The 12,476-nt window shown below is 46.4% G+C and overlaps 1 protein-coding gene across 2 annotated transcripts in view; it reads right to left on the bottom strand.

Annotated features, from left to right (window-relative positions):
• Nucleotides 1–8,891, bottom strand: part of TOR3A (torsin family 3 member A) — a 40,837-nt gene extending 31,946 nt beyond the window's left edge. Inside the window, exons 1-4 of one of the 2 annotated variants that reach the window (XM_081216147.1) lie at nucleotides 8,557–8,891; nucleotides 7,308–7,421; nucleotides 6,446–6,711; nucleotides 4,668–4,846 (exon numbers count right to left, since the gene is read on the bottom strand). In XM_081216147.1, coding sequence (XP_081072273.1) covers nucleotides 4,668–4,846; nucleotides 6,446–6,711; nucleotides 7,308–7,421; nucleotides 8,557–8,821 — 824 coding nt within the window. In that variant the 5' untranslated portion in view covers nucleotides 8,822–8,891. The remainder of the gene's footprint in view (nucleotides 1–4,667; nucleotides 4,847–6,445; nucleotides 6,712–7,307; nucleotides 7,422–8,556) is intronic. The other variant, XM_081216148.1, reaches the window with a different exon arrangement.
• Between the last annotated feature and the right edge of the window lie 3,585 nt (nucleotides 8,892–12,476).

Genomic DNA, 12,476 nt, shown 5'->3' with positions numbered 1-12,476 from the left:
ATATAAAAAGAAAAGGAATTCAAATTGGAAAAGAAGTAAAACCATCACTGTTTGCAGATTACATGATACGATACACAGAAAATCCTAAAGATGCTACCAGAAAACTACTAGAGCTCATCAATGAATTTGGTAAAGTGACAGGATACAAAATTAATACACAGAAATCTGTTGCATTTCTATACACTAACAACAAAAGATCAGAAAGGGAAGTTAAAGAACAATCCCATTTACCATTGCATCAAAAAGAATAAAATACCTAGGAATAAACTTACTTAAGGAGCCAAAAGACCTGTACTCCAAAAACTGTAAGATGCTGATAAAGAAATCAAAGATGACACAAACAGATGTAAAGATATACCATGTTCTTATATTAGAAGGATCAATATTGTCAAAACGCCTATACTACCCATGGCAATCTACAGATTCAATGCAATCCCTATCAAATTATTGTACCAATGGCATTTTTTCACAGAAATAGAACAAAAAATTTTATAATTTGTATGGAGACACAGAAGACCCCAAATAGCCAAAGCAATCTTAAGAAAGAATAACAGAGATGGAGGAATCAGGATCCCTGCCTTCAGACTATACTACAAAGCTACAGTCATCAAAACAGTATGGTACTGGCACAAAAACAAATATAGATCAATGGAACAGGATAGAAAGCCCAGAGATAAACTCATGCACCTAAATGTCCATCAACAGAGGGTTGGATAAAGAAGATGTGGTACATATATACAGTGGAATATTACTCATCCATTAAAGAACGAAATAATGGATGGACCTGGAGATTATCATACTAAGTGAAGTAAGTCAGACAGAGAAAGACAAATATCATATAATATCACTTATATGTGGAATCAAAAAAAATGATGCAAATGAACTTATTACAAAACAGAAACAGATTCATAGACTTAGAGAATAAACTTATGGTTACCAAAGGAGAAAGGTGGGGGGGGCATAAACTGGGAGCTTGGGATTGATATATACACACTACTATATTTAAAATAGATAACCAACAAGGACCTATTGTATAGCACAAGGTACTATGCTCAATATTGTGTAATAACCTAAAGGGAAAAGAATTTGAAAAAGGATAGATACATGTATATGTATAACTGAATCACTTTGCTGTACACCTGAAACTAATACAATATTGTTAATCAACTATACTCTAATAGAAAATAAAAAAATTTTTAAAAATGGATTAAAGACTTGAACTTAAGACCTGAAACCATAAAATTCCTAGAAGAAAACATAGGTGGTAAGTTACTTGACATTGGTCTTAGCAAATATTTTTTTGGATTGGACACCAAAAGCTAAGGCAACAAAATCAAAATAAACAAGTGGAACTACATCAAACCAAAAAGCTCCTGCACAGCAAAGGAAACCATCAACAAAACTGGACAGGGACATGTAAAAGTTTGAGATTAGATCATTCCCTAACACCATACACAAAAATAAGCTCAAAATGGATTAAAGACTTAAATGTAAGGCCAGAAACTATCAAACTCTTAGAGGAAAACATAGGCAGAACACTCTATGACATAAATCACAGCAAGATCCTTTTGGACCCACCTCCTAGAGAAATGGAAATAAAAACAAAGATAAACAAATGGGACCTAATGAAACTTCAAAGCTTTTGCACAGCAAAGGAAACCATAAACAAGACCAAAAGACAACCCTCAGAATGGGAGAAAATATTTGCAAATGAAGCAACTGACAAAGGATTAATCTCCAAAATTTATAAACAGCTCATGCAGCTCAATAGCAAAAAAAACAAACAACCCAATCCAAAAATGGGCAGAAGACTTAAATAGGCATTTCTCCAAAGAAGATATACAGACTGCCAACAAACACATGAAAGAATGCTCAACATCATTAATCATTAGAGAAATGCAAATCAAAACTACAATGAGATATCATCTCACACCAGTCAGAATGGCCATCATCAAGAAATCTAGAAACAATAAATGCTGGAGAGGGTGTGGAGAAAAGGGAACACTCTTGCACTGCTGGTGGGAATGTGAATTGGTACAGCCACTATGGAGAACAGTATAGAGGTTCCTTAAAAAACTAAAAATAGAACTACCATATGACCCAGCAATCCCACTACTAGGCATATACCCTGAGAAAACCATAATTCAAAAAGAGACACGTACCAAAATGTTCATTGCAGCTCTATTCACAATAGCCCGGAGCTGGAAACAACCTAAGTGTCCATCATCGAAAGAATGGATAAAGAAGATGTGGCACATATATACAATGGAATATTACTCAGCCATAAAAAGAAACAAAACTGAGCTATTTGTAATGAGGTGGATAGACCTAGAGTCTGTCATACAGAGTGAAGTAAGTCAGAAAGAGAAAGACAAATACCGTATGCTAACACATATATACGGAATTAAAAAAAAAATGTCATGAAGAACCTAGGGGTAAAATGGGAATAAAGACACAGACCTACTTGAGAATGGACTTGAGGATATGGGGAGGGGGAAGGGTAAGCTGTGACAAAGCGAAAGAGAGGCATGGACATATATACACTACCAAACGTAAGGTAGATAGATAGTGGGAAGCAGCCGCAGAGCACAGGGAGATCAGCTCGGTGCTTTGTGACCGCCCGGAGGGGTGGGATGGGGAGGGTGGGAGGGAGGGAGATGCATGAGGGAAGGGATGTGGGAACAGATGTATATGTATGACTGATTCACTTTGTTATAAAGCAGAAACTAATAAAAAATAAATAAATAAATAAATAAAATAAAATGTTTAATCAACTCCACTTTAAGTATAAAATACCAAGTGTGATAGTATAATGAGCAAATCAAGTTATACATAATAAATTTTTTCAATCTAAAATAATAAAGTGATTACATTAATAAGGAAAAAAAAAAGGCAGGGATTTCACTGAGGTCCAGTGGTTAAGACTCTGTGCTCCCAATGTAGGGGGCCCAGGTTCGATCCCTGGTCAGGGAACTTGATCCCGCATGCTGCAACTAACAGCCCACATGCCACAACTAAAAGAGCTGGCATGCCACACCTAAAGATCCTGCACGCAGCAACGAAGATCCTGTGTGGCACAACTAAGACCCAGTGTGGCCAAATAAATAAATAAATAAATAAAACAAAACAAAACAGCAACCTACTGAATGGGAGAAAATATTTGCAAATCACATATCTGATAACGGGTTAGTGTCCAAAATATATAAAGAACTCATACAACTCAATAGCAAAAAAATAATCCAATTAAAAAATGGGCAGATCTGAATTGACATTTTTCCAAAGAAGACATACAAGTGGCCAACAGGTAGACAAAAAGGTGCTCAACATCACTAATCATGGGGGATATTATGGAAATCATAACAGGCATGGATACCACCTCATACCTCTTAGGATGGCTATCATTAAATAGACAAGAAATAACCAGTGCTGGTAAGGCTGTGGAGAAAAGGGAACCCTTGTGTATCATTGGTGGGAATTTCAATTGGTGCAACCACTATGGAAAACAGTATGGAGGTTCCTCAAAAAATTAAAAATACATCTACTATATGATCCAGCAATTCCACTTCCGGGCATTTATCCAAAGATAATGAAAACACTAACTTGAAAAGATATCTGCACTCCCATGTTCACTGCAGCATTATTCACAATAGCCAAGATAAGAAATAACCTGTGTCCATCAACAGATGAATGGATACAGAAAAAAATGTATGTGTGTGTGTGTGTATACATACATACATACATACGCACACACACACATTTTTTTCTATATCCATTCATCTGTTGATGGACACAGGTTATATATATATATATATATATATATGAATATTATTCAGCCATAAAAAGGAAGGAAATCTTGCTACTTGCAACAACATGGATGGACCTTGAAGGCATTATGCTGAGTGAAATAGGTCAGACAGAGAAAGACAAGACAAATACTGTACAAACTTCCAGTAATAAATAAGTCATGGGGATGTAATGTACAGCATGGTGGCTTTAGTAAATAATACTGTAGTGCATATTTGGAAGTTGCTAAGAGCATACATATTAAAAGTTCTCATCACAACAACAAAAAGGTTTTGTAACTAGTATGCTGACAGATGTTAACTAGACTTACTGTGATCACCTCACAATATAAACAAATAGCTAATCACGTTGTCCACCTGAAACTAATATGTCAATTATACCTCAATTAAAAAAGAACACAATGTCCTTCTAAGAGGGGGCTCCCAGTGTCCCTCCCTCAGGAGGCTATGTACTAACTGGGGAGTCTGAGGGGAGCCTCCCCATCCTAAGAGAACCATGGACGAGGTCAGATGAGGGACAGCTTGTCCTCCCCAGGCTGGTCCTGGGAGCTAGTTAGCTGGCCTGGGCTGGGGGAGGGGATGTCAGAGCCCTTCAGAAGTGCTTGGCAGAATCAAGGCAGGAGCAGGGAGACCTAAGGCTCTCCGCCCCTGCTGCCACCCAGTCAGCTGGGCTTCTGTTTTCTCTCCCGGAGTTTGTGTTGGTCTCCCTTGTGGAAAAGGGTGGGCAGCCTAGGAGAGTGTGGAAGCCCTCCACCGCCGGCTTACAGGCCAAGTAACAGCTCCCAGGCCTGGCACACACAGCACCTGGACAGGGTTCTTCCTCCCCTCACCCAGTCCTCCTGACTTTTGTTGCCCAGACCTTACCTGAGAAAAAGAAAGATGGTTCTCGGGGACTTGGCCCTCGGGTTCTCGGGGGCCTGGCGTTCCAGGTGTGGCCTGAGGGCCTCTAGCAGTCCTGAGTGCAGCTTCTCAGCCTCATCTAAAATGAACAGGGTCTGGTGGCAGTGCTCCTGCGTCTTCCTGATCTGGCCTGCCAGCTGCTCCTGCACAGAATACAGGGAGCTGCTGAGGTGCAGTGGGAGGCACCTTCTAGCCCCGAGGACCCTGGTGAGGCACTGGTTTCCCCAGGGCGCCTGCAATGGATCACCTGGAGCTGGGTTCCACCGCAGAACCACCAATCCAAACCTCTGGGGGTGGAGCTAGGGCATCTGCCTCTAATGAGCTTCCCAGGTGATTCTCCTGTGCCCTGAGGTTTGAAAGCCAACTGGAGACAGCCTGGGGAAAGGGAGAGGGCCCTTGGGAAATGGCCCCAGCCATGCTCCCTCCCCTTCAGGATGAGGTTGACTCCCAAAACTAACCCTAACTCACCCTCCCCAGGAATAGGATTCAGGCTCTCACAGGGGGGTGACAGGCAGAGATAGGCTTAAATGCCCACAGGTGCCGTCTTGAACTCCAAGCACAGCACCCGCTGGCACCAGGCTGGGCTCTCAGGGAAGAACCCAGGGGAGGACCTGTTTGGGACCCAGCCAACTCAAAACTGGGGTTCCCCACCTCAGGCAGGATAGTAAGCCCTCTAGTGAAAAGATGCTGCTCTACAGGGTTCAGGAGAACAGGGCTGGCTCCTGCCCCAGGGTGGGGTGTTTTAGCGGAGCCCACACTCACCATCCACCTCTAGCCTTCCTGGATTCTGACTTCAGCCCCGTCTCCCCATAGTGTGTGTGAGAGGATGGGCAGGGTATGAGAGAGAGTGCACACATCGACTTTCACAGTGGGGAAGCTGAGATTCACAGTTGTTTTACTGCAAAGCCAGCCAGTTCTTTCTGGGAAGGCCCGGCTGACCAGCTGCCTCCCCTTAGAACACGTTAGCCTACCCCTGCCCTCCCGGGCTGCACTGAAAGATTGCCAGGCAATCTGTGCTCAAAGGCTTACATAATCTTCCCAGGTTAACACATTCCAGATATTGGAACTAAAAGCCAAAGGTAGACACAGCTGCTGCAATGGGGTTTGGTCGTCGTCTGGCTAACATGTCTGAATGGAACGCAAAATAGCAGAGCAGCAGAGACACTTTCTGCCCTCCACTTGTTGACATATAATGAGTAGTTTGGGGAAGACATGGAAAAATCACTTACGATAAGCCTGTTTAAAAAAACAGTGGAATATGCAACTTTCTGTCCAATATAATTACAGTGACATAAAAGAGCGCAGGGGAACGGCCTGAAGGAAGTACACCAAAATGCTAACTGTGGTGGTGTCCGTGTGGGGAGATCATGATAAAGTTTTTGCTTTCTCTGTTCCACACTTCCTGAGGCACTTCCACTACTCCTGCGACAGAGAAAATCAACACACGAAGTCTCTGGTTAAGCTCAGTGTCTGGCCTCTCCTGTATGGCTGGGAGGGCGACAGCTCGGGACGAAGAGCATTTGGGACATCACTCTTTCCTCCACGTGTTCAGGGCCTCATCTGTGTGGAGTGGATGCCTCTGTGGGTTACAGGTTCCCTCACAACGGCGCCCCCGTCCTCCAACTGCCACAGCCAGGGCTGGCTTCAGCCCCCCTCCCAGCACAGGGGCCTGCGCCTCAGCTGCCGGAGCCTCAGCCGGGCTCAGTCCCGCTGGCCCAGCTCCCCGGCACGGCCAGCCTCACCTGGTACAGGTCCACATACTTGTGGTGAGGGAAGTGCAACGTGGCGATGAACACCTTGACACAGTCGCTCCTCAGCCCGTCCCGGTACAGGTTCTCTGCCAGCATCCGCGCCACGAAGTTCTTGCCTGTGCCAGACCAGCCGTGGAACGACAGAGCCAGGGCCTTGTCTGGCCGGGGCAGCTCCAAGTAGCCTCTGGCTGCTGTCAGGACCAGCTCCCGGGCCAGGTGCTGGCCGTGCAGGCGCACGCGCAGGTCCGCCTCTAGGCCTAGGGCCAGGAAAGAGCCATGCTGAGAGGTGCCCACAGGTGCGTCCCCACCAGGCTCGGCGATAGCCGAGAGACTGAGCACTGATAGACTGAGCATAGACTGAGCATCTATGAGGTGGGAGCCATTCTGTTTGGTGGCCTCAGGACAAGAAGCCACTGGGCAGACCTTGCAGCGGAAGAGATTCAGGGCTATTTTCTGCAGAGTTTGAGAAATCAAGGTTGACTTCACCCTTTCTGAAGGTCCTGAAGACACCCCAGAAGGGTTGGCAGAATCCTATCCGGATAAGGAAGTTGCTCCCACCCAGAAGTTTTAGGACCCCCTAAATATTTTATGGAGACACGCTCATTTTATTCATTCTAAATCAATTCAGCAAACACCTACTGGAGGCAGCTAGTGTGTGCAAAGCCCTCCTCCAAGGCTTTCCTTCCTCTCAGCCGTGAGGTCCCAGGGTTTCGATCAGGAGCCGTGGTGGAGACAGGAAGGGTGTGCTGCCAGCTGTGGGCAGGCTGAGGTTGGGTCCCTTCACCCTAGCATTTTCCTGAATTGCCTCCCCTCCCCACAGATTCCTGGGCCTTAGGGCCATGTAAGGTCCAACCTGTGAAGTTATTGATGATCCTGCAGTCCCCACTGTCACAACAGTCCTGGAAGCTGCAGTACCAGGTGGTCAGGATATCCAAGTACTGCTGGCCCAACAGGGGAAGGCTCCAGCCTGGAAAAGGAGGAGCTGTGAGATAGGGACGGAGCCCAGGGCCCAGGGAGAGCTGAGCGCTGCCTCCCTTCTCCCGTCCTCTCTCCAGAGCCACTCCCCGCTGCTCTGCCCTGGGCCTTCCGTGCGCCGCACTAGGGAATGGGCACAAATGGGCACCTCCGGCTATGAGGAAGTAGATGGCCTTGCTGTATACAGATGCAGCTCCAGCTGCAGCAAAAGCTCAGTTTACTCAACAAATAAGCCTTAAGCATTTGTGCCAGACGTGTAAGAAACCCAAGCCCTGCCTGCAAGGAGTTTGGAGCCTAGGAAGGAGACACACAGTAACTGGTGATTATCATTCTTCCTACTTGCTTTGGATTGCAGAATCATCTGATCACGGCCAACCCCAAGTGTCTCAATTCTTTTATCAAATGTCAATTTGAATATGCCCAGCATTAGCAAAAACGAAACAAAAACCATTCACTGGAATTTAGAACTCTCGATTTAAATGGAAGATGTTTCTAGCACCACTGCAGCATTACCATTACAGTACTATTACAGGACCTAGAAGTAACGGCATCGACTGCAAGGAGCTTCAGAGATCACTGGGTCCACGACCGTGACGTGACAACCCTGCCTCACAATTTGTCAGTGACAGAGAATAAATCAGAACTCGGGTCCGGTGGACTCATAGCCCAGCCTCCGCCGCCATAAGCAGCAAAGGGGAAGAAGGTACTTGGGGGTGTATCCAACCGGGGACTTTCCTTAAAGCCATCAAGAAGGTGGGCAAACGCAGCTCCTTGGAATAATGCCAGGGCAGGTTCGGAGACAGCAAGGAAGTGTGAGCCGTCTGGAAGAGTCAAGAACGGGCGACGTGGGGGAGCGCAGCCAGGCCCACGCGTATACACTAGGGCGCTGCGCCAGGGCTGGGAACGAGGGCAGTGACGGGCCTTCCTGGTCCCACAGAGGCTCCCTGCCCTCAACCTGGCCCAAAGGCTGGGCGGAATAGCAAAGCCGGCGGCTAAGGCGCCCGCCTGGAGACCCCGATCACAATGGCCCAGGGCAGGCGCGAGGCTCTGACCTCCGTGCCTGGATTCCATCGTGCCTCGCGCACCCAGCCCGCGCTCTCCCGCCCTCCTGAGCCGGCGGGTCTTACCCAGGGGCCGCGCTGGCGCCTCCTCATCCTGCCTGCATCCCTCGGGCCACACGCGGCAGCTGAAGAGAGCCCAGTAGCGTCTGCAGAGGGCGCCGGCCGCCCTCAGCCGCTCCCGCAGGCCCTGGAAGGCCGGCCAGGACCCGGCCGAGCCCGCCTCCTCGGCCCCCTCCCTCGGCCTCGCGCTGCCGCCGTGTCCCCACGTGCCCGGGGGCGTTAGCAGCAGCAAGAGCAGTAGCCAGAGCGGACTCCGCGGCCCGCGACTCATGGCCGGGTCCGCGGCCGCGGCCGGTCCCTCCGCCGCCCGTCCTCCACGGCCCTTTCCAGCCCTCGGTGGGCGGGCGAACGCCGGCACTTCCGAGGCCCGGATTGGCTGGGGATTGGCGTTGCCACGGGAACCGCAGTTGGGCGGAGCTCGCCTTCCATGTGACCCAGGGCGAGCCAGACACCGGCCGGGAACCGAAACCCGGAAGGTGCCCCGGAGGGCATCCCGAGTCCGCTTGCAGGCGCCGCCCACCCACCGGGGACTCGCTGCCAGGCAGCAAGCGGTCTCTTCTGGGTGATTGTGGTTGCAAAGAAGTTGAAGTCAGGCCTTAAGATGGCCACTGTCAGTAATCACCCAGATACTTTCGGGCAGCTCTGGTGGCCCATCTGAGGCCTACCTAACACGGGCACCCACTTGTGCCCTGTCTCGTGTCTGCAGATCAACTTCTTGCCAACCTGTTAGACAAAGTCGGGCAACCATCTCACCCAGGAGCTTGAGTTGGCCAGGGCAGTCAGCCCAGGCGTGGCTCCTCTACAAAGGGAAATGAAACAGAGCAGCAAATAATCAGCGGGTTTCCACAGCTGGAGTCCACCAAAAGCAAGAGGAAGCTGGTGGGCTCCAGTCTGGAGATATTTGGGTTTTGGAAGCTCCCAGAGTCATGGGAAAATCACGAGGTCTCATATCAATGTTATCATAGCCCATTAAAAACAAGTTAGGCCGAGTACTGGGTGCACTTCCTTGGCTTTAAGTTTGCAACTTTCAAATGCTTGTGGCTGTGAGCAGCTTCTCAGACACCACTGGCAAAAGACCTGCGAGGCTCTTTCCTGGGACTCTGTTCTCATAACCTGAGCAGGTAACAAGGTCGCTAGATTTTGTAAGAGCTTAATGCATTTTTCAAAATCACCTGAGTTATTGAAGCCACTGGCCTAAGAGCCGTCTTGTCCTAGGAAGAAACTGCCGTCTCGAAATCAGGGGACTTGACTAATTTCATAGGCTCAGTGGCTTTGAGGCTGGCCTCCCCATACAATAAGGTGCATCCTAGCACCAGATCTGTCACAGCCAAATTGATTCATATGTTCATTCCAGTCTCTTAGATAACACTCAATGCCAGGTCTGTTCCTTCCTCAAGAGCTCACCAAATGTGCTCCTGCCTTTAATTCAAACAGCAATAGAGAAAGAAAAAGACTTACAAAAACAAATCCAAAACAATTAACAAAATGGCAATAAGAATATACATATTGATAATTTACAAAAGAGGAAAGAAAAAAAAAGACAAACAGCTGCATATATCAGATAAGCACCTGTGTGAGGATACCAAGAAAGTGAAATTGAAAAGCTACATTATGTATGCATATTGTATGTTTTAGTCATTCAGAGTGATGTCAGAACTGAACTCAAACCTTCCACAGAGCAGTCGCTAGTACACCAGTGCTGAGTTATCTGCAATCAAGCTCGTGAAACCCTTGGAAGGACAGTTAACAAGGAACACACCATTATGCTTATTTGGGAATTGAAAACATTAACTCATTCAATAAATGTTGTTTGAGCATGAATGGCAATCTAGTATAGTGATTAATTGAACGGCCCCTTTTCTGATATGTCACTTTGGGTGTTACTTAACTGTTCTATGCCTCAGTTTCCCCACCTCTAAGATGCGGATAATAAAATGGTCATTTCATAGGCATGCTGTGAGGGCTAATGAGCTTATTCAGTTCTACATTAACCTTTATTATTGTAAATGCCCCCGCCTTGGAGGAGACTGGATGGTCTACACAGGAGGCTTTGGAAGACTTTATTTACACTTGTGAACTTCACAGGTGAATTTATGGTGATAAAATTACTAGTATTTACCCTGGCTTCTTTTTTAAAAAAAATCCATGTTTTAAGACTGTGGAAATAATTCTCTACTGGTAACTTTCATGTAGGTCTGCTAATTTTTGAGATTGGATTTTTATTTGGATTTCACATTTCATGGTAAATAAAGCAGGTAGCTTGGAAGTTCTTGGACAATTTGATTTCAAGACATCTTTTTCCGGAAAGAGTAAACTTTTTTTTTTTTAAACCAGATCAGTCCCACATAGAAACAATGAATCCAAACACCAGTTTTTAGCTAAGCCTCTATTTCAAGTAAATTGCTAATATTTCATTCTCAGTGCTTGGAAGCTACTGGTTGTAACTCTAGGAGCAAGATCTCATAGATGATGGGGACATCTAGAGGCTTTTGTGAAAACTACGGGTAGCTTTGATTCCTTAGCAAGCAAACAGTGCTACTCATGAATGGCCCAAGGACCAGTGGCACTGGCATTGCCCTGGAGCTTGTTAGAAATGCAAACTCAGGCCCCAAACCTACTAAATCAAAATATGCATTTTAGCACTGTCTTTCAAAGAGAAAATGGGCACACAGCACCTCTATTGAGGTCATCTGAATGGGACCTAGCTTAGCAATTAGACAACTTCCCTACCCCGCTGAAGGCCGTCGGAACACCATCCGCCTTGAAAACAACCTCTGGGTAAAAATCAAGTCTTTATCTCCAAATAAATTTGGCATGTAAAAAGCAAACTCTGAAAAGATAAAATGAATGTTTCACAGCTACTCTATAAGCCAATGGCTCCTTTAACATCTATGAAGTACAGCAACTGAAGCATCACAGTGGACTGAGACTTCCTCTCCAGAGGCAGGGCACACCTGATGAAAACCAAGGAAACCCCTGAAGGGTTACTTCTGGTGACCCAGGTACTGAAAACAGAATACAGGCCCAGGAAGCTCTGTATCTTCCACACGTACGGCTTTGCATTTCTGGAGTCAGGGGTTCTACACACACGTCAAGCCTGGATTGATCTCCCCTTCTTCCCCAAGGCAGGTCTGCCTACCTCTCACTCTCAACCTCCTGTGAGTCTTTCCTGCTCCTTATTTCCACTCTAATTCACACGACTCCTGAGGCATTTGGCACTTCACAAGTAGTCTCTTCTGCTAGGACTATGGGCTCCTTGAAGGAAGGGACAGTCATTATCATCTTGACGGCCTCCAGCACAAGGCCCAAATGTCTACTGAAGACCAATACTTTACACACTGTGACTTCATTCTCTAATTCCCTCGCATTTATAAAGCGGCTTATCTTACAATTATTCACCCATGCTAAACCAGTGGTTATGACCATTCTTGTCTATTTTACAAAATGAGGGCTGCTAAAAATCAGTTTTTATAGGCAGATACAGTGGGTAAAAATGAGCCCATTAACAGAACCTCTCCCTCCCTACTTCCAGCTACCTTTTCAGGCTTTAATACTGGTCTTTCTGGTATGCTTGAGAAGAAAATGAAGCCTGAAATCTCTCCTGGAAAATGATCATATGAGGTAAGTCAGCGAGGAACCTGTTAACTAGGCTTTAGCCTCCCTTTGGTATTCAAGTACAAGTGACAAAAACTGGCACAAACAAAAATGCTACAAATCAAGTAAAAATCTTGAGAACTCTGCTCAGTTGTCTGGTTGAGGTGTATGATGCTGCATTTCCATTTCAAAATTTAAAAGTCTGGGTGTCCTAAGAATTATATAATCAGGGCAGCTGGGCCTCTTCTTGATTCTTCTGGGCCTCTATGATACTGTGCTGACAAGTTCTTTGGGATTCATAATTCTTTCTCTCTAAAGAAGCTGCAAGAAAG

The sequence above is a fragment of the Mesoplodon bidens genome, assembly GCF_964165515.1.
Source record: "Mesoplodon bidens genome assembly, chromosome: 2".
NCBI classification, from domain to species: domain Eukaryota; kingdom Metazoa; phylum Chordata; class Mammalia; order Artiodactyla; family Ziphiidae; genus Mesoplodon; species Mesoplodon bidens.
The sequence above is the reverse complement of the archived record's forward strand: the minus strand, read 5'-3'. Positions and strand labels throughout refer to the sequence as shown.